The sequence below is a fragment of the Mirounga angustirostris genome, unplaced genomic scaffold, assembly GCF_029215605.1.
Source record: "Mirounga angustirostris isolate CCGP_5_RB_7025 unplaced genomic scaffold, mMirAng1.0.hap1 SCAF_10, whole genome shotgun sequence".
NCBI classification, from domain to species: domain Eukaryota; kingdom Metazoa; phylum Chordata; class Mammalia; order Carnivora; family Phocidae; genus Mirounga; species Mirounga angustirostris.
In genome coordinates this window covers 137,341,619-137,362,498 of record NW_026991718.1, presented here as the reverse complement: position 1 = coordinate 137,362,498, position 20,880 = coordinate 137,341,619, and the positions used below count along the sequence as shown (strand labels likewise).

Here is a 20,880-nt window from a genome sequence, read left to right as displayed (position 1 = left end):
CGAAGACCCCGGCAGTTCCTTCTCCCCTCCGCTGGGCACTTTTGCTTGGAGCAAGGGGGTTTCCTGGCTGGTGCCGTCAGGTGGGGAGGCAGCTCGGCCTCCGGTGTGTCCTCCTTGTAGGTCCAGGCCCCCAGGATGGCTCTGCACCCCTAGATGCCTGCCCTTGGGGTACAGAGTCTGGCTAGAGAGGTGGCCACGTACCCAGGGTCCCAGAGGGTGTGGCCCAGGGGAGGGGAGGGTGTCCTCCTTTCTCCAGAGTCTACCTGTGGTTCTGTCGCTGCCTCCTTGCCTGCCTCGCTCACAGTGTGGATGGTGGCAGGCTGCCTGACATCTCCCACTCCCTAGATGTCACCCCACCACCCCATTGGGGTCATGGCCCTTGGCCATCATTGCGCTCCCCCTTTGCCTGCTGCCTCCTCCCCAGGTCTCAGCTCAAACTCACCTTCTGCACAGGCCCCCCTGACGCCCACAGTGCACCCCCTCTGCAGCCCCCCACTCGGTAGGTGTCCGCACATACCCTGAGTGGAGGACCACTAGGGGTCCGGGGGGCCCCCTGTGCTGCCCACGGCTCTGCCTCAGCAGCAGGACCACTCGGCATCTAGAAGATGCTTGGCAGGTGTTTGCTCACTGACGAAGGGCACCAAGGTCCACTGTCCTTCATGTGGCTGCCTGGCCTTTAGCCGTCTTCATGGACCTTTGGAGCCTTGTGAGGCTGAGCCAGAGGCCGCCCAAATTAGAAAGTAAAACGAAGACATTTGTCTAGACTGTTGCGGGGACTTTTCATTCCGCTGGCAGCGTCTCCTTCTGCCTGCCCTGTGTGGCCCTGTGTACCCACCCACCCTCTTCCCTCCCCTACATCATCCAAAGCTGCCCTTGGAGAAACAGCTGATACTAATTCAGACTAGAGGGTAAATGACTGGTATGGCTTAGTGTGGCCTTTTCCTTTCTATCTTATAATAAGATACTAATTCAGACTAAAGGGTAAATGACTCATACGGCCTAATGTGGCCTTTTCCTTTCTGTCTTATAATAAGATTTTTTTTTTTTTTAAGTAAAGAAAAGCTTGTGAATGATGTCTGGAAGGCAGGGAAGCTGGGACGCTCCCTGGGGCCCAGAGGTGGTGCTTGCTCTTCAGACAGCTGTCTGCCGTCTGGCGGCTGGTGGACCGGTTCTTCCAGCTCCCTCCCCACCTCCACCCAGGCAGAGCAAGATTTCCTCATTCTGAAGCTGTGGAACATGACGTTCAGTCACCATGGGACGTCAGAAGAGGAATAAAGTCCTCAGTCAACTGTCCTCCTTGGTCAATAGGGGGCAGCGTCTGCAGCACTCCTCTCCTTTAAGCTGGGGGCTTGGAGAGCAGTCAGGAGCTACGTAGACGTCACCTGTCATCCTGAGCCTGGGACACTGTTTCCCAGGAGCAGCTCAGCCGGGGCTCTGCTCCCCAAGCACAAAGCTGCTCTGCCAGATGCATTTGGCCGAGACGACTGGGCATATGGCCCCGAAGGCTATCCTCCACCACACAGCTCTGTCTTCGCTCAGAGGCTCTTGCTCATCATGTGTGTGTCCTGTCGGCAGAGAGCAGAGGTGGCCAAGAAGGGGACAGCCCTGCTGCCCACTTACCAGCTCTACAACTACAGCCTGGGGGAGATGGCAGAGGAGAGGAGAGGAAGGGATGGGGGAGGACGAGAAAGAGGGAAGAGGAGGAGAAAGGGGAGAAGGGGGAGGGGTGGGGAGAAGGGGTAGGCAGTGGAGGAGGGGAAGAAGAGTGGAGGGGCAGGGATTGGAGAGGAGGGTGGAGGGAATGGGAGGATGAGAGATGGGAGAGAAAGACAGGAAAGGGAGAGGGGGAAGCAGGGGGGAGTGGGAAGCAGGGGGGAGGAGGGAAAGGACGGAGGTGGAGGAGGGGAGGGTTGAGGGCAGGAGAGGAGAAGGGATAGAAGGGTGGGGAGAAGGAGGAGGGAATGGGAGGAGGAGAGGAGGGTGAGGAGGGTGAGGAGGGGAGGATGGGGAGGAGGGGAGGAGGAAAGAGGAGGGGAGGAAACGGTAGAGGGGAGAGGAGTGGGGAGAAGGAAGAGGGGGGAAGGGTGAAGCGGAAGGAGGGGAGGAGGGGAGGGAGGAGGAGGGGAGGGGGAGGGGAGAGGCGGAGGAGGAGGGAGAGGAAGGAGGGGGAAGGGTGTCCTGGAGGACCCCTCCCTGCAAGGCGCCCCCCTTCCGCACACTGTGCAGGCTGTTTGCTTGGGACGGGGCAGGCTTCATTATAAACCCTTAACTGTAAGCGTGTGGGGTTTCGCAGGAGGACTCGGCTCCTCCCCTCTGTCTGTTCCCTGGGCACGGGTGCGGGTGGGGGAAGTGCATTTATGTCCTGAGGGGAAGGCGCCCCGTGTGGGAATGAAGGGTCAGAAAGCCCACCGCCCCTGGCGCCCGGGGTGCAATTCCACAGAGAGGGAAATCCCGTGGACCCTTAAAGGAGCCGCCGCCCCGCCGAAAATCCGAATGTAGCTTCTGCCTCCCCCGAACGCACCTGCTCACAGCGGCCCGCGGGAGCCAGCAGTGCCCGGACATGCACGTGTTGTATGCGCGGTCCGCCGTACTCCTGCCAGGAAGGAAGCCACAGAAGAAAATGTCATTAAGAAAATCGAAAGGAGGGGCGCCTGGGTGGCTCAGTAGTTAAGGGTCCTGGGATTGAGCCCCGCATCCGGCTCCCTGCTCGGCGGGAAGCCTGCTTCTCCCTCCCCCACTCCCCCTGCTTGTGTTCCCTCTCTCGCTGTGTCTCTCTGTCAAATAAATAAATAAAATCTTAGACGAACCATGAGAGACTATGGACTCTGAGAAACAAACTGAGGGTTCTAGAGGGGAGGGGGGTGGGAGGATGGGTTAGCCCGGTGGTGGGTATTAAAGAGGGCACGTTCTGCATGGAGCACTGGGTGTTATGCACAAACAATGAATCATGGAACCCTACATCAAACACTAATGATGTAATGTATGGTGATTAACATAACATAATAAAATAAAAAAAAGTGAAAAAAAGAAATAAAATCTTAAAAAAAAAAAGAAAATCGAAAGGAGATAAAACACACTCACTGTTCTGTCCAAGCCCGTGTGGCTCGGGGGCCGAGGGTATTTGCGGGCGCACACTGGGTCTCATGGCTTCCTGACTTCTTTCTCTGCCTCGTTGCAACCCAGCAAGATGATGCCCCACGTGAGGCCGCCGTGGACCGCGGAAAGGGACTGTGTATATGCAGCTGCCCCGTGGGCCGGCTCGGGGAGCAGGCTAGGGACGAGTCGCCAGGCCCCCCACGCCCGCCATCCCCCCTCATCTGACCCCTTCTGCCCCTGCGGTGACTCTGCCATCCACCATCCGTGTTGCTAAGGTGGGAGAGGGGTCCCCTCTGTGCCGGCCTGACCACCCGCTAGCCTTGGAGGGGGCTGCAGGGCCCCCACCCCTCGAGCTTGCTGCTCCTCTGAGTCTTCCTGGGAAAGTGGGAAATAAATACACTGGGCGGTCCTCAGGATTGTGTCTGTTGTGAAGGCGGGTCATTGGCTGAAGAACAAATCCATGACGGGCCGTGCGGAGGACAGGGGCTGGGGCCCATCAGGACCAGTGCCTTCCAGGGGTGGTGATGGTGACCGCTGTCCTGGCCATCGTGCAATGAGTGACCCCTGTGGGGGGGGCTCGGGAAGTTGGCAGACAGGGCTCACACCGGCGGCCGGGACGTGATGACAGCCCAGCTGCCTGGACCCTCCCCAGAGACTCTGAACCAGGGACGTGAGGGCAGCGGGCCCCACCTTTCAACACGGGTCCCCACCTGGATCGGCTGGACATGGTGGGGCGGCAAGCCCGGCTCAGCGGACAGGGGTTCTGAGGGACTTGAGGCTCCAGGAAGAAGCACGACCTGGCAGGCGTGTGCAATGTTTCACTTCACCTGTCAGCCTGGCGGTACCCGGGGGCCCGGATGACATGTTTTTCTGGGCATTTCCAGCTTCCTGGACCCGCACTTGCGGCTGGCAGATTGCGGGACTCCCAGCCTCTGCGACAGGACGTCCGCACAGATGCACATGCTTCCCTTGCGACTGTGTCTGGGGACCCCGGCTGACACGGGCTGGCTATCCAGCTGTCCGGGCCTCCGATTCCTACCTGCCGAGCAACGGCGAGGACTACTTCAATCATCCGATGAACATGTCCACGGCATTTAGTCCCGAGCCAAGGACCCTCGTCTTCCTAAACCCCAATAAGCCCATATAGTGGCTTCATGCCCACTTCAGAGGTGGGGAGACTGAGGCATGGAAAGGTTAAGTGACACTCCAGGACCACACATCTCTGAACGCACGGGGTCTGCCCCAGGCCTGCTACCCAATAAACGCAGGCCGTGTGGCCAGCCCTGCCTGGCAGGTGTGCCAGGGGCTCAGAGTGCACACGCGTCCCAGGCTCAGCCGCTCAATTACAGTTAATAATGTAGCCGATGTCGTATGGCCTTTGCCTCTCCTCGTTGTCATCATCATCACCATCGCGGCCATTCCCGCCACCCCCGAAGGCTCCTGTGGCGGCTTCCGCCCGGCCCCACGCCCGCCCCGCGGACGGCGGCTCCTGCAGGGGGGCCCCCCGTGCGCCTCACGGGCAGTAAACGATCGAGCTAGGAATAAACACAGCAGAACGCAATTACCGCGGGAATCAGCTGCGGATACAACGGATCGTACCCGTACCCCGCATCCACAGCGAGCACTCGTGGGTTTCTAATGAGCTGCCAATTAAAATAAATCCGAGCGTAAATGATGGCTCAGAGTCATTGCTCTCCACACCTCTCCACACCCATCCACCAGCACAGCCGGGCCTCAGGGCCCACCGGCCTCCAACCAGACCGGAATGGGGCCGCCAGCACTGAGTGGCCGGGCGTCCTCGGAGCTCCGCCCAGACGATCCAACTCTTCCTGGCCTCGCCCTGGGAGGGGGTCCCCCTCTGGGCCCCCATTTGCAAATGGGAACACTGAGGCAGGGGGTCAGTATCACTTGCTCAAGGTCACACCACCTTAAGTGCCAGAGCTGGGATCGGAACGCCACCCCGGGATCAGGTTTGGAATCACCCTCCACGGGACAGCACTTCAGAAGTGAGTGTGGTACGTGCACACGTGTGCGTGGTCCTCCATGCGCACGGACCTATGAGCACACATATGCACATAAACACACATGCCATTCAATGGGGTAACGCCCCAGATTTCAGCAGAGGCCCCAGAGGCTCCCCAGCTCCTGTAGCTTCCCACCATCCCCAGACTGGACACCTAGAATCTGGGGAAGGATGGGTGGGCATGGTGCTCGGGACTCAGGAGCCCTGCCCACGCCCTCCGGTGCTGCGGCCAGCCTCCCCCCTGCCCGGGGCTCACACTGGGTGCTGAGGCCAGCCTCCCCCTGCCCGGGGCTCACACTGGGTGCTGTGGTCAGCCTCCCCACTGCCCCATACCGGGTGCTGCGGCCAGCCTCCCCCTGCCCGGGGCTCACACTGGGTGCTGCGGCCAGCCTCCCCCCTGCCCCATGCCGGGTGCTGCGGTCAGCCTCCCCCCTGCCCGGGGCTCACACTGGGTGCTGCGGTCAGCCTCCCCACTGCCCCATACCGGGTGCTGCGGCCAGCCTCCCCCCTGCCCCATACCGGGTGCTGCGGCCAGCCTCCCCCCTGCCCCATGCCGGGTGCTGCGGCCAGCCTCCCCCCTGCCCCATGCCGGGTGCTGCGGCCAGCCTCCCCCCTGCCCCATACCGGGTGCTGCGGTCAGCCTCCCCCCTGCCCGGGGCTCACACCGGGTGCTGCGGCCAGCCTCCCCCCTGCCCGGGGCTCACACTGGGTGCTGCGGCCAGCCTCCCCACTGCCCCATACTGGGTGCTGCGGCCAGCCTCCCCCCTGCCCCATGCCGGGTGCTGCGGTCAGCCTCCCCCCTGCCCGGGGCTCACACTGGGTGCTGCGGTCAGCCTCCCCACTGCCCCATACTGGGTGCTGCGGCCAGCCTCCCCCCTGCCCCATGCCGGGTGCTGCGGTCAGCCTCCCCCCTGCCCGGGGTTCACACCGGATGCTGCGGCCAGCCTCCCCCCTGCCCGGGGCTCACACTGGGTGCTGCGGTCAGCCTCCCCCCTGCCCCATACCGGGTGCTGCGGCCAGCCTCCCCCCTGCCCCATACCGGGTGCTGCGGCCAGCCTCCCCCCTGCCCCATGCCGGGTGCTGCGGCCAGCCTCCCCCCTGCCCCATACCGGGTGCTGCGGTCAGCCTCCCCCCTGCCCGGGGCTCACACCGGGTGCTGCGGCCAGCCTCCCCCCTGCCCGGGGCTCACACTGGGTGCTGCGGTCAGCCTCCCCACTGCCCCATACTGGGTGCTGCGGCCAGCCTCCCCCCTGCCCCATGCCGGGTGCTGCGGTCAGCCTCCCCCCTGCCCGGGGTTCACACCGGATGCTGCGGCCAGCCTCCCCCCTGCCCGGGGCTCACACTGGGTGCTGCGGTCAGCCTCCCCCCTGCCCCATACCGGGTGCTGCGGCCAGCCTCCCCCCTGCCCCATGCCGGGTGCTGCGGTCAGCCTCCCCCCTGCCCGGGGTTCACACCAGGTGCTGCGGCCAGCCTCCCCCCTGCCCCATACCGGGTGCTGCGGTCAGCCTCCCCCCTGCCCGGGGCTCACACCGGGTGCTGCGGCCAGCCTCCCCCCTGCCCGGGGCTCACACTGGGTGCTGCGGCCAGCCTCCCCCCTGCCCTGGCCAACATGGCTGGTGATGGGCGTCCAGAGTGCTGCGAGGTCCGGCTTTCCCAGGCCGTGGCCACACATGACTGAAGAAGCGTGTCGACCCTCCCAGAGACGGGGTGCTTCTCCAGCCCTGGCGGCCCAGGAGCCCTCCCCCCTCGCCCCATTCCCGTCGGGCCTCGACCCTACAGGCCCTGGCCTGCTGTCCTCACCCATCTCAGGTCCGAGGCTGGTGTCCCCGTCCATTGACAGACTTACCTCGTACGTTTTTACTGCAGGTATTTCCATTGTGACATCTTCAGCAGCCCCACGTGACAGGACACCGGCGGGTTTCCACCTTTCCCATGCTTTGTTCGGCCATGTCCTTGGTGGCATTTCAGGAATGGACATCTGATACTCGTGCCTGTCCCTCCCTCCCTCTGTCCTCCCTGCAGGGGGGGGAGTGGGTGGTGTGCATTGCACCCCGACCCACCTCAGAGCCAGCAGACCGGGCTTGAGATCTGCCGTAACCGGGAATGACAGGCACTTACTTCCCACGGCTCCGTGGCTGGAAATCTGGGGCCAGGGTACCGTGTGGTCGGGTCCTGCTGAGGATTCTTCCCCTGATTTGCAGAAGGCCACCCTCTCGTTGCGTCCTCCCGTGGTGGGGAGCCAGGGAGCTAATGCCCCTCGTGGGGCCCCACATCCAATACCTTTCCACTGGGGCCAGGCCTTCAGCATAAGAATGTGGGGGACACAAGATTCAGTTCCCGACACTTGCCTTGGCCACTTTATCGCTAGGGGGCCTCCAGGAACATTGCGAGGCTCTCAGACCCTCAGAACCTCAGAAGCTCAGAAGCTCCCCATCCATAAAATAGGGACAACTCCAACCACTGCAGATGGGGACACACAACTCTGAGCACCACGTGCGTGCGCCCGGCTCGGGGAGCTAGGTGTCACGTTCCCCCGGTGTCCCCCATCTTCTGACTGTCGCCCCACCCCTCACTCCCCCCCAGCCGCACATGAGCAGCTTCTTCCTGCTGCCCTCCAGGCCTGGGTCCCAGGACTCATCCCTCCCTCATGGGGCCTGTCCCCTGGGACCTTTGACGCCACACAGCTCTGCAGGGGCCGGTATAACCTCCAGCAGGGATATGGCCAGCTTTCCCGCCTCCCTCTGCGGTGGGACCAGGGGACGTGGCTCATCCTGTGGGATGTGAGTGCGTGGACTCAGCTGACCCCCTGCCCTCTGCCCCGACTCCGTCCTCCCGCCCTCGGTCTGGCTGCTGGAACAGCTGGTTATGGGAACACGGGGTGGGACGGGGTGGGCCGTAGGGCCGGGCGCCGGCCGCGCCGGGCCCTCCGGGGCTCCCACGTTGGAGATGAGCTCCTCCCTGATTGAAGCTGCTGTCCCTGTCGGCAGTGAGACCCCATCCTGGTGCTGACCCGGACACCCGCCCCTGCAGCTTCTCCTCACCATCTAGCCTGCTCCCTCCTTTCCCTGTGAGATGGGTATGACATCGCCTCCCCAGGAAGCTGCTGCCCGCCCCCCAAACCTGCCCATGCAATTTGACTCCTCGACAGTCTGTGCCCCCGGATGCCCTCCCCTGGCCGGCCTGGCCCAGTGGTCACATAGGTGAGTTTGGCAGACCCCATCCTGGGGACTTCATGGTCTCGGGGGCAGCAGACGTGGACCGGCGTGGATGCAGTGGTCGGGCCCATCCCAGGGCCCATACGCAGGGGGCGTATGTGTGCAGAGGATGCCTGTGTCCCCTCAGAACGCTATAGTGTGGCTCATGGTCAGAGTCCTCTAGAGGACATCATCCTAATTCCAACACCGAAGTGATCACAATTTTGTTTTTCAGCCTGGGAATGGCTGGGAGGGGCCAGGGACCTTGTTTCTCCTTTAAGTATGACTGACACATGGGGTCCATCCATGCAGCGGACTACCTTCCACCTTAGCCAGGACACAGGTTCCCTCATGGAGGTGCCCTGTGGTCGCGGCCGACACGGAAGGACCACGTCACGTGTGGTCGCCCCGATAGCAAATGGCCTGAACGGACAGCTGGAGAGGAACGTGGATTCGTGGTTGCTGGGGGCGGGGAGGGGAGCTGGGGGTGGCGGCTGAGGGGGGTTCTTGTTCCTGTAACGAAAGCATTCTAGCTGCCCGCGGTGATAGTCCTAGGACTCTGAATAGACGAGAACCCACTGTTGCGCTTTAAATGGGTGAGTTACATGGGGTGTGATTCGTATTTCAATAAAGCTGTTTAAAAAAATATATGGGCTGAAAGAAGTACCCACCCCCGCTAGGACCCTTTCCAAGGGCAGAGACAGGATGGAAGGAGTCCAGAAGCACCAGTTTCTGCCAGGTGCCCGGGGTCGCTCCCCGTGAAGGGGGTCTGAGGGCCTCCCCTGCCGGGAGAGGGCATCGGGGGCACCGCCCCGGGCTGACTCCCAGCACCCTGGCTGTGCTGTCCGTCCCAGGCCCCTGCTGCTCTCCTGCCCAGTCTGGGTTTGCTGCCGGGAGCTCTGCGGTCAGCGCCTCCCCTGTTCCCTGCCGCTCAGCACAAGGCCTGGCCTGTAGCAGGTGCTCAACTCTCGGGGAGCCTGTTTGGCCCCTGCTCCCCACTTAAACCCAGGCCCCCTGGCTCCTGGCAAATGGAAGTGGCCGGGTCGGGACCCGAGGGAGGACTGGCATCCAGCTCACATTCACAGAAATGTGGGGAGTGGAAGGAAGAGAGCCCCGTCTGGGGCCTTGGACCCCAGGGCACCTCTGAGCTGCCTCCTGGTACCCACCAGCCATAGTTGTGCACTCTCTGGGCTCCCTGGCACCCACCTGGGAGGGGCTGCAGTCGGGGTCAGAAGTCACAGCCAGAGCTGGTGCCTGGGGGGCCTGAATTCAACCAGGGACAGGCAGGGCACGCCCTGGGACCCCCGTGGCCTCGGCCCTCTGGCCGTCACAGACCATCCCCAGAGGACAAGGGGGTGGAGGTGCCCTGACGTGCCTGTTGGATGAGATACGAGGGGCGCCTGCCCTGGGCATCCTAAAGGCTCAGGGTGACAGGGCTCCTGCCCTGGGCATCGCGGGGACACGGGGCCAGGTGCTGCTCAGACCCTGCTGCCAGGAGCACCAGGGACCAGATCATCCGCCTGCTCCCACCACTGCATCTGCTGAGCACTATGGAGGCCACGTTCTGGCCCTCCAGGAGGTGACGCGAACTGGCCATCACCCCGTGTGGTCGCTGCTCCCTCAGACTCGGACGCCCAGGGAGCGCAGGGTCTGCCCACCTCTCATGCACTCACACTCTTCTGCACCAACCGCTGTGTCCAGCCATCCTGGTCTGAGTCCCGATGCTCCAGGTCATTCAGGAATGCGGCAGGGAGTGGGGCCCTGAGTTGAGGACCCAGGCCCCCCAACCCCCCCAGGGGCTGGTCTCTGGAGGGAGGGGACTCTGGGGTCACAGTGGGGGGGGGACAGGCCCACCCAGGCGGGTTCAGGGCCAAGAAAGCGCTCATCCGGGGCCAGCCTGCCACAGACTCTGAGACACAAACTCACAGAAACCCACAGGAAGGATGTACAAAACCACTGCGCTCTGCAAATTCACAGAAACAAACACATTGGACAGAGAGATAGGTTTTTAAATATTAAAATATATTTATATGCACATCATTTTAAGTGAGGACACCCGCCAACTGACATTCCACGGAAGTGCTGCCATCCTCGCGGTAGAATTCACACGTGCCTACTGAGTGCATCCCTGCGCACACCACCCTACCAGGTAAAAAACAACCCTATAAATAAGTTCATGTAAAATATGGGCCATAAATATCTGCTTATGTACGGTGCTCCCGTCCTGCTGCAGATCTGAGGACGGGAGGGGGAGCAGGTTAGAAAACACCGAGAGGGCGGCCCCCCCGGGACGGCGCCCCTGGGCACGGCCTCACACCCCCTCCCCGACCTCCGGAGAAACACCGGAAGTTAGGCCGGGCGGGTCCACAGGACCTGGGGAGCGGGACCCGTTCGGAAGCGCGGCTGGCAGACACCCCGTGGCGGGGGCCAGTGCCTTCTCCTTTAATCCAGTGGTTTCAATGGTGCCACACGCAAGGCGCTGTGTGCGCATGGAGGCCGGTGACGGGCCCTCCCCAGGCTCCCAGACGGGACGGCAACCGACAAACCTCCGGGAGGCACAGGATCCCGCACCAGGCCCGCAGGCGGCTTTGCGCTTTCTAGAACTAGCAGCACAGTTAAGATTGCATAGACCTTTTTAAAAGCACGGCTGTTAACGTGTCCAGGGGCTCTGGGGGCCCCCGAGGAAAATTCAGTGCTACGTGGCTGTGTCCGTTCATGGAGCAGGAAGCAGGAGGGGAACGGCTGCTGGGCCTCGTTCTTCCTGAGCCAGAGACACCATCACCCTGGTCCCCAGGCACCAGGAGGGAGGTGTGCCCATTCTCCACGTGCCTTGCTTCCACTCTCCCTGGTGTCTGAGAGTCACATGGGTCCTCCACCAGCTCAGGAACCCTTGGAATCCAGTGGGGGATTTCTGGAGGGTCCTCAGCATAGGGGTATCACAACGGGTGAGGGGTTAGCCCTTCTGGGGAGAAATCCGACAGAGTCCTCACGAAGTGCCCCTGGGCAGACGGGTGGGCCGTCAGACATCACTCCGGAGCTGGAGGGCCGAGGGAGTATCCTGGAGGTCCATGGGGTTGTCGGAGGCCGAGGACTGGCTGGGCAGAGAGGCTGCCAGGCTGTTGGGAGACTCCGAGTGGGGCTTGTACAGCACGCAGGCGGTGGCAAAGAATAGGAAACCCAGCACCTGGGGGGGGAAGGAGGAGCTCGCTGGACGCACCCAGAGCCGCCCACCCAGCCCCGGTCCCCGAGGACCCCTGCTCTGGCGAGAAGACCTTCTTTCCTGCAGAACCCTAGTGTGGACACCAGTATTGTTCATGAGGGAGGTGGAGGGCTTCATGGGCTGAAGAGCATCCCCCCAGAATAGATGCCCCAACCCTGACCCCCAGAACCTGCAGTTGGAAATAGGTCTTTGCAGATGTCATTCAGTTAAGGAGCTTGAGATGAAATCATCCTGGATTTCGGGTGGGCCCACCTGCCATGTCGGGTGTCCTTACAGGAGCAAGGAGACCCACAGGGAGAAGGCCACGTGACCCGGGGGCAGAGATGGAGATGCAGGCCCAGGCCCTCCGGCAGGGCCCCCAGAGGGAACCGACCCTGCCACATGTGGGTTTGGGACCTCTGGCCTCTAGAGCTGAGGAAAGAATAAATATCTGTAGTTTAAGCCCCTGGGTTTGCGGTCAGCACTCAGCGCTGCGGAGGCCACCTCACCCGCAACCAGCCGCACAGACCTCACGGCCCCGCCGGGCTCCCACGCGGCCTCGGAGGACTCTGGGCACGCGAGGGCACGTCTTTACAGCTGACCCAGCGCTGACCTCCAGAGCCACAGAAATCCCTGCTCACACCCGGCTATCTCTATGCTAAGCAGTGCAGAGATAAACCCAGGGGGCCGACGGTCCTCCATTCTTGAGGCCCTTCGAGAAAAGCTTGAGGCGAGAGGTGGAACCCCTGAGCACCCCCTCCACCCGGAGAAGGAAATCAAAACACCCTTACAGACTGGCCCTAGAATTTCATGCTATTTTGAAGGTTTTGTGCCTTTTCCTCCAATCAGGCAAAATTCAATATATAAATACTGCGCTTCTCCCCACACAACGTGAGCCAAGTGTTCCAGCAGGAAGTTTCTCCTAACGGGGTCAGGCTAAGGAAGGGGGCAGCGCCCAGGGCATGGGAAAGCTGGAAGAAGCGGGTATTGCTCATGCGTGGATCCATCAGGCTGACCCGGCCCAGACGGGAACAGGCCCGTCGGAACCTGAGCTCACAGAAAGGAGCTGGTTTTCACTTCTGCAAAGCCTCAGCTGATGCGAGCCCCAGGGCCAACCGCCAAGCTGCAGGGTGAGGGCCCCAGCCGGTGGGGGGCCCGGAGCGCCCCCATCGCAGCATCACGGGCCCGGCCCCGACGGCTCTAACTTGGAAAGGATGCTGCTCCTGGATGCCAGGCCACCAGGGTCCAGCGGGGGGTCTGAGCTGCGGGAAGGCCCCTGTGGGGCACCCGGGACCTGAGCTAGCTGGATGGAGAAGATGCTCAGCTCTTTGGAGTGGCCTCTGGGGCTCCCTTGGTCCCGCGCACTCACCTTGTACACCAGCCCAGTGATGAGCATGTACCGGCTCATGGCCGAGTTCTGGTACACGAAGCAGGAGCCCCGCTGGCCACACTGGTCCTGCCAGAGCAGGCACGCCTTGTCAATCACCCAGCCGAAGGCGATGGGCCCGGGGATGGCCCCTGCAGAGAGAGGCTCAGTCAGTAGCCGCCAAGCACGGGGCAGGCAGGGTGGGCGGGCAGCGCTGAGACCCAGACCGCGCAGGTTCTCAGAAAGGTGGCGTCGGTCTTCGGTGATCTCAGGGGGTGCAAAGTGGACGTCAGTGTTCCTTTCTGGGGGGCGCCTGGCGTCAGGCTGGGGGATTCCCCGTGACTTCTGACGCCCTTCGCACTAAGGAGGAAAAGCCACCCTCTGGGCAAATCAATGACCATGGGTCCCTCTAGTGGACTGTTAGGGAATGGTGCCATTCAGCAACGTGGGCACACACTGAGGAGACACCGGCTGGGTGCCCTTGTGCAGTGAACGACCTACGCAACTGTACCACTCCACAGAGCTACCCAGTGCACAGTACCTAGAGTTCTGACCACAATCCACTGGATTCCCAGCGCAAAGGATCTCTGCCGGTCACGGACACACCTGAAACGGAAGACGGCAGCGTCAGCGTCCCGGGGAGCGCGGCCGTCTGCCAAGTCACGCCCCCACACCAGCAGCCAGGTCCTGGCCAAGCCCCCGGCCGCGTCACCGCCTCCCCGGGCGACCGGCACCTCGCCAAGGCAGTCAGCGCCGTGAGGCCACAGGGCTCCAGGGGGCCCAGCACGTACCCTGCAGGGTCTGCAGGACTCCACCGCAGCATGCTGCAAGGGAAGGCTCTGCACCAGAGCGAGACCCAGGCCCGGGCTTACCGTAACGTTGCCGTCAGCGCAGGAATGCTGCTGAGGAATGTAAAGGTAATTACAACGAATATGAAAACCAGAAGGAGGGGCTTTCTTTGACAACTCGAAGAGCATTTCCCTGCAGTAGCATGGCCAAAACCAGAGGAAAAATTCTGAGGGACACAGCTACAGTCTCGGTACACCTGAGGGGCGCAACAAGACCGCTGGTTACAGGAGGGAGGGACGGGAGCCCTCCCGGGGCGGGGCGCGGACGGCACGCGGGCACCAGCCGCACCCACCTTGTGGCCGCCCGCGCCGGACGCAGCCTCCCCGCCGCACCCCGCGTGGCACGGGGAGTAGTACGTGAGGCTGTCGGAACCGCACACGGGGCTGTAGCGCTCGGGCCGGCAGGCACACGGGGCGTTGCAGGCGGCCGTCAGCTCCAGGTGGCCTTCTGGAAGGACGCTGCGGGCGGAGACAGGCGGCTGTGGGACCGGGCCCAGCGCCAGGGGACGGACGGGGGGAGCGCCCGGCCTCAGGACCCGGCCCCCGCGGCCACGTGGGCTCCACCCGAGGCAGGAGCCCCCCGCGCGCGGGGTCGTCGGCAGCTCTCACGCCACCCACACCACGCCCCCTTCTGCTCCCTGCCCCACTCGGTTACGGGAGAGGCAGTGTGCGCGCAGGGCTCAGAACCCAAAGATGGCGAGAGGACAGGCCAAAGCCCTCCGCCACGGCGCCAGCCCCTCGGGCCGCGGCTACACATTTGCACGGATCGTGTTGCACACACACAGCGGTGGTCACGGACACACACGCTTTCTTCTCTTTTCCACTCACATGGGAAACACTAAACCACCATCCGGCCCCTCCGGCTTGCCCTCAGCACTGTAACCTGCGGCCGGCCCCAGGGCCAGCTGCCGCCCCCCTCCCGTGGTGGCAGGGCCCTCGTGGGCCGTGTAGCCTGTCCCCTCCCCACCACCCCCGCCAGAGGACTGCACCCCACGGCATCACTGCGCCCTGTGTGGCCGGTCAGTTCCGCAGGGAATCCCGGGAGGGGCCCACCCGGCCCACGGGCAGGCGGCCGGCCCCTGCTTGACATATTCCCCTCTTGCCATCGGGGGGCTGTTGTTCTCACGTCCCCATGACACGGTGACACGTGAGAGCCGACCCTGGGCCTCTTTCCATGTGCACACGTGGAGAGGAGCTGGGTGATCATGGTCTCGTTTTCAGACGAGAACCCTGGGCTCAGGGCTGAAACAGAGCCCAGGGCTTCCCAAGGGCCGACGCTGGGCTGTCTCTAAGCAACCGTGAGCCTGAATCTTGCTGCTATGGGCCTCTCCAAAGAGTGCCCGAGGGCCAACCCCACCTCCCCCAGCCCCTGGGGCCACTGGTGCTCCCAACAGGTGGGCTGGGGGCCCCGCTTTGCCCAGGCACTGCCCGGCCCTTACCTGCCGCTGTAGCTGGCCGTCACACCGGCCATGGGCACGTTGGGGCAGTGGATGAAGAACACAAAGACGGCCAGCAGGCTGGTCAGGGTGCAGAGCAGACACAGCTTGATGATGCCTGCGCCGCGCAGCTTGAACTTGTTCACAAGGAAGCCACCCAGAAATGTTCCGCCGCCACCGGCTGGCACCACCAGGTACCCTGCAGGAGAGGGAGGGGCTCAGCATGGTCCTCAGGGCCGCAGGGGTGGGGCCCGCAACCCACAGGGTCTTCTCATCTCCACGCTACAGGTGGGGAGACTGAGGCCCAGAGCCATCCGTCTGTCCCTGTGGCAGCACTTGGCTCTGACCTGAGTGCTCAGCCGCTGGACGGGGGGCCGCTGAGGGAGCCTTGGTCCAGGGGCCTTCAGGAAGGACACCTGGCTGCCCAGAGGCGGAAGGACGCAGGGGCGGGCCTGGGAGGAGGAGAGCTCAATGGCCCCTGCCCGCCTGATGGGGAGGCCCCCAGGACAACGTGTCCCCTGCCCACCACAGCTCCTGCTGCGTCCAGCCGCGAGCCACATTTGGAGACACCGTGGCCAGGTGGGATGAATGGCTCCCAGGCTGTCCCAGGACAAAGTGCAGACAGGGGTGGGGGATCGGTGGGCCTGTCTCTCCAGCAATGACCAAGGCCAGCTCTGGCATGGGCCCCTTACACCTCCGGGGTGAAGCATGGGGGCCCTGGAGGATGTTTTGTGTGGCCGCTTTGGGGAAGGGGAGGCAGTTGCGGATAGAGGTCTGGGCATGTGAGGTCAGCAGAGAGGCCAGGCAAGGAGGGGTGTCTGGGGGCATTAGATAAGGGGGGATGGGGTCCCTAATCGAACCCCCACGCCCCGTGCCGGGAACAGAACCCCGAGGGCTGGGGCGCAGCCTGTGCTGGCCCACGTGCTACCCACATGCACCCCACCTTTCACACGTGGCGTTGACCCCTCTGGCCAGGATCTGCCCCACGTCTGGCGTGGACCCTGTGCCTGGCATTGACCCCATGTCTGGTGACCACTCCCACACCCCTCCCGCCTGGTGGGACAGCGGCAGGAGGGTCTAAGGAGGGCCCCCTGGTTCTCCTCAGGAGTCCGAGCTGCCTCTGGCCACAGAATGGCTCCGGTCAGGCAGGCCCAGGGACTCCAACCTCATGGTCCCAGGAAATCCTGGGACACCAGCCACCTGGCTCGTGGGCATGGCTAAGCCCGATCATCCAGGTGCTCAGGGTGGTGCTGCCACCCAAACCTTTTCTGCAGCGAAACAGGGACGACGAAGGCCCAGGCCCTGGGTGGGGAGCGGCACAGATGCGCTGGGCCCCCCCCGACCCTCCCAGCTAGAGCGGATCCCCACCAGGACGGGTCCACCGAGGACTGGCCAGCACGCCCTGGTCAGCGCTCCCCACCTCTCGGGGAGGACCATCGGATCCACATGGTGACATTGACAAACAGCCCCACACCTGCTCCCGGGGCCGTCCCTGCAGGACCACACGCCCAGCGAGCCCTCCCGTGTACAGCTGGACTTCTAAAAGATACTCCAAACACCCTTCCCTCATCTGAGAACTCACGAAAAGTCAGAGGACCCCCAAGATTCCGCGAGTTTTCTCACCAAACAAGGTGGCGGCTTCTGAGGCGCTCAGGCTGAACTGGGACTCCAGGAACTTGGGGCCAAAGGTGGACATGCCGGCAATGAGCGTGGCCTCGGTGGCCCCAGCCAGACAGAGCAGGATGAATGTGGGGTTTTTCAGGAGGAGCCAGATGGAGCTGGATGGGGAAGAGAGAAGAGACAGAGGGTCAGAGTGGACCAGAGCAGGGTGTGCAGAAGCGCTGTTCCCAGGGCCATGGTCCCTCCCGCCTGAGTACAAAGAGCCCCAGGTCCAGGAGGGGAGTGGAGTGGGCTGGTGAGCTGTCGTCGCTCCATATCCGTCCCAGAGAAATCAAGAGAAGGTGTGAGGCTGGGCTTCAGCTGGTGGAGAATGGGCCCAGGAAAGACAGCTGGTAAACCAGGGAAGAGCCTTCCCCCTCTCCAGTGCAGGGAGACCCTACGGCACCGTTCAGTCACCTGGGGGGCAGCTGTGATGACCGGCAGATGGCCTGAACCAGGAGCAGGGGGCTGGGGTAGGTGCCGTCCCCAAGTCCAGGACTGGCCAGGCCCCCGTGGAAGGGGAATGGGCACCAGGGGGTGCGGTCCCTTCTCAACCACCAGCCCTGGAGAAGGGGGGACAGAGGATCCCCTCCAAGGAGGCTCAGGCTGGGGGTGGCTGGCCCCCCAGTTTCTCTTGGTGCGTACTTGCTGGGAGTGGTGTTGCCGGGTCCTAAGGAAGGATCTTGGCTTTGGCCGCCTGCACCTGGCCTGCTGATTCCCCAGTGAAACTGGCCTTGCTTCCCCTCTGAGGACTGGGAGTGGGACCCCTGCACGGCCCTGGGGACACTTGGCCTCCGATCTCGCTGCAGCCAACCCTGTGAGTGTTGGGCGTGGGCTCTGGCGGCTGTTCCCCCGCGTCCCCCTGAGGGACGGGCTGGGCACCGACCCTGCCCCACACCGCCTGCCCTCGGGACGAGCGCAGTTTCTTTGAGGGCCGCTCGCTCTGGCTGAACTGGGGTTCTGCATCTTGTTAGGGGGTCGGGCCGAGCAGGGCTAGCGCCTGAGTGCTGGTTACACACGCGACTCTACCTGGCCGTTAAACGTCATGAGGGGCACAGAACAAACTGTCCTTACAGGGTGCTGAAGGGAGCGAGCGGAGCTGAGTGGAAAACATACAAAAATTGCAGCCACGGGGGGTCTGGCAGTAAAGACGCTCAGCCTTCGTGGGGCAGCCCGTTGCCCCACACGCGAGGCTCTGGCCGCCTGCACATCCGATTCCCTGCGCCGTCCCCAGCCGTCCCGCCGCGGGCAGCAGGTGCCTGGACTAGCTTGTCCCCGGCCCTGGGGCTGGTGAGGGAGGTGGGCTGGGGGCAGAGTTTTCCCTGGAGCCCCAGGTCCTGGCAGGAAGGACCCTCCCTCTCCTGCACTATGAAAAAGCAGATCCCGGCCATAAAGGACCACCGTCCGCCGGCCGCTGGGGGCGGCTCGGAGTAGCCCTCCTGGGCTGAAATTCTCGGGTCTGCAGCTCAGAGCTGTTCTATAACTGAACAGGTGCCCCTGCCGTCCTCGGGAGCCCCGCACCCAGCTTCCACGGGCGCCGCTGGTCATCCCCACGCCAGCTGGCGGGTCGCAGCTGCAAACACCTTCACACTCAAATGCTCTTCCTTCTCAGGACACCGGCCGGCAACAAACTGGATTTTGAAACGTCGGAACGTGCAATGCAGCCATAATTAGCCTCTGCACCGGGACCTCGAGCTGGCGGCCGGGAGGGAGCTACGGACAGACCCTCCCCTCGGCTCGGGCGTCTCAGCCGGGGGGCGCTCAGACTCACCGCAGGTGCCATTCCCCACCCTGGTTCTCAGCAAAATTGACTTTCAGGCTTGAAGACTGAAAACAATTCTCTTTGGTTCGGTACTTGAGTCCCACGTCCAGGAAGTGAAGGAGCCGCCCCCAGCGTGGGCGCCGGCGGGCAGGGGCTCGGCTGTGCTCTGCACCTGCCCCTCCCCCGGACCTCCTCTGTCGGGCTCTCAGGTGTGGGGATGCCCTGGGCCTGGCTGGTCGCCTCCCTGGGCCCTGCTCTGACCCGCCCAGGCTTTGGGGCACTCGGCTAGGCTCGGAGAGGGGGCCACCCTCACCTGTGGTGTGCAGACTTCCGTGTTTCTTAATCCCAGACTGTAGGATGCTCTGCTAAGATCCTTGTGTTGAATTTGCTCAGAGAACTAGTTGTGATGGTAATGAGGTCATGCGCTCCAGGATTTCTTACCAGCAACTGATTTGGGGAACTAAGCCTGGGCACAAACCTCCCCGCGGCCACTGTCCCCTGACATGCTGGGGCCCTAGCGTTGTGTGCAGGGGATGGAGGTTCTGCTCCAGCTCAGGGCAGCTCCACCGTGGGTGCTGGAGAAGCTCCTGGACCCCTGGCCAGCGCGGCCCTGGGCCAGCTCAGCCTGCTCTGGGGGCACCCTCAAGAGCGGGCAGCTCTTGGTGGTATCACAGGAAGTGGGAAGCAGGAGAACAGAGCCCTAAATGGGTCCGGGGCCATCCACCCCTCCACCCTTAGCATGACAGCCATTTCCTCTGCATGAGGGAAGCAAAGCAGCGGACAGTGGACGGCACGGGGCCTTCCCCCGAGGCCACCTTTGACCCTGATCCCCCTTCACCTCCCCATGGCGAAGAAAGACAACGGGGACTCATTCCCACCACTAACAGCCCCCGGCCCCAGGAGGCCCGTGAAACACAGCCATTCCTGGGCTCAGGCCCCAGGCTCCCGGAGGGGCAGGTGGGTGCTCAGTGAGGCCAAGGAGCCGGGTTGGTGACCCTCCATGGGAGAGGTCCCCTGTGGAGTGCCTGGTCCCGTGAAGAGGGGTGCTGGGCAGCCAGGAGCCGCCCTGGTCCCGTTTCTCTGAGACCAGAGCAGGCAAGGGATCTTTTCATCCCGATGGTGTGTGAAGACCACAAAGCCAGGTCAGGTCACACACAAAGAGAAAGAGGGGAGCACAGAAGGAGGGGCTGGTGCAGGGCTGTGAGGGCAGCGAGCCGGAGACCGTCCTGCTCCCCCCAGGGTCCCTGCTCCCAGGGTCCTCAGCCACCTCGAGGCACAGAGGGCGCTCGAGCCCAGAGTCCATGCCAGTGTCACCTTAGTGGAATGGTCAGAGGACACAGAGTGAGGAGCTGGAGCCCTGGCCCCCACTGGGGCCAGCCCTCCGCAGCTCCAGCCCCAGAGGGCTCTAGCCACTGCGCCTTAGTCTCTCAGTTTTGGGGCGAGACCTGGCGTGCACTGGGCCACGGGGGAGGTTTAGGAGCTGTGCGCTGGCCACGTGGCCCTGGAGGGGTCACATGGACTCTCCTAGCCTGGGGTCAAGATCCAGGATGCGTGGGACCCCCAAGGACCTTCAGGACACAGGGACACAGGCGAGAGGCGCACACCACCCCCCATAAGGTCCTTACAGAGGCAGATCTCTGATGGTTTTCCCGAAGTCGGGGTTGCTGGCCGCCTTGTGACCACCGTCCTTCAGCTGGTGTGTTTCAGACACTCTCATGACCACGTAGCGCTGGGAGCCTGGAAGGCCGCAGATGTCAGCGGGAGCCAGGGACCGGGGGCTCTGCCTGAGGCCCCTCCCTGTTCCCAGGTCTGGGGAGGTGCCCTGGATGGAGGGCACGGGGACAGGTGGGGTATGGGGCTGCAGCATGGTGACCACTGGCCGATGACAGAGAGGAGGGGGGTGGAGAGCCCGCGGCAGGACGCACGTGGGACCAGGAGAAACGGAAGGAGGCAGAAGGGGCACGTGCTCCGGCTGCCACAAGCCCGTCCTGCGTGCCTCAGACGGGGAGAAGCCACAGGGGTGGACGGTGCCCGTGGTCAGCAGGACGGGGGCCCCGCCCAGCCCAAGTGAGGAGAGAGTGACGCACCCACCTGGCAGCTGCCGGGGGTACCCGAGGATGGGGATGGCGATGAGGAAGGCAGCAGCCCCCGCGCCCAGGAAGCCCACCCACCAGGCGCCGACCCATAGCGGGCTCTCGGTGGTCAGCTCCGTCCTGTGGGGAGAGGCGTGGGGGGTCAGCGTCCTGTCCACGTGCATTCAGGGCACCCACGCCGGGCATCCATCTGCACGCTGGTCC

General features: G+C 63.4%; 1 protein-coding gene across 9 annotated transcripts in view; it reads right to left on the bottom strand.

Moving 5' to 3' along the window:
- Positions 1-10,314: 10,314 nt before the first annotated feature.
- The window catches only part of SLCO4A1 (solute carrier organic anion transporter family member 4A1), a 24,206-nt gene continuing 13,640 nt past the window's right edge, over positions 10,315-20,880 (bottom strand). For 5 of the 9 annotated variants that reach the window (XM_064573442.1, XM_064573443.1, XM_045886072.3 and 2 more), the window contains 9 exons: positions 20,675-20,796; positions 20,209-20,320; positions 16,786-16,940; positions 15,166-15,361; positions 14,020-14,185; positions 13,751-13,923; positions 13,420-13,484; positions 12,882-13,030; positions 10,315-11,497 (listed from right to left, as the gene is read on the bottom strand). In XM_064573442.1, the coding sequence (XP_064429512.1) occupies positions 11,333-11,497; positions 12,882-13,030; positions 13,420-13,484; positions 13,751-13,923; positions 14,020-14,185; positions 15,166-15,361; positions 16,786-16,940; positions 20,209-20,320; positions 20,675-20,796 (1,303 nt within the window). In that variant the 3' untranslated portion in view covers positions 10,315-11,332. Of the gene's footprint in view, positions 11,498-12,881; positions 13,031-13,419; positions 13,485-13,669; positions 13,924-14,019; positions 14,186-15,165; positions 15,362-16,785; positions 16,941-20,208; positions 20,321-20,674; positions 20,797-20,880 lie in introns of those variants that run through there. The other 4 variants (XR_010405946.1, XR_010405947.1, XM_064573441.1 and 1 more) reach the window with 4 other exon arrangements.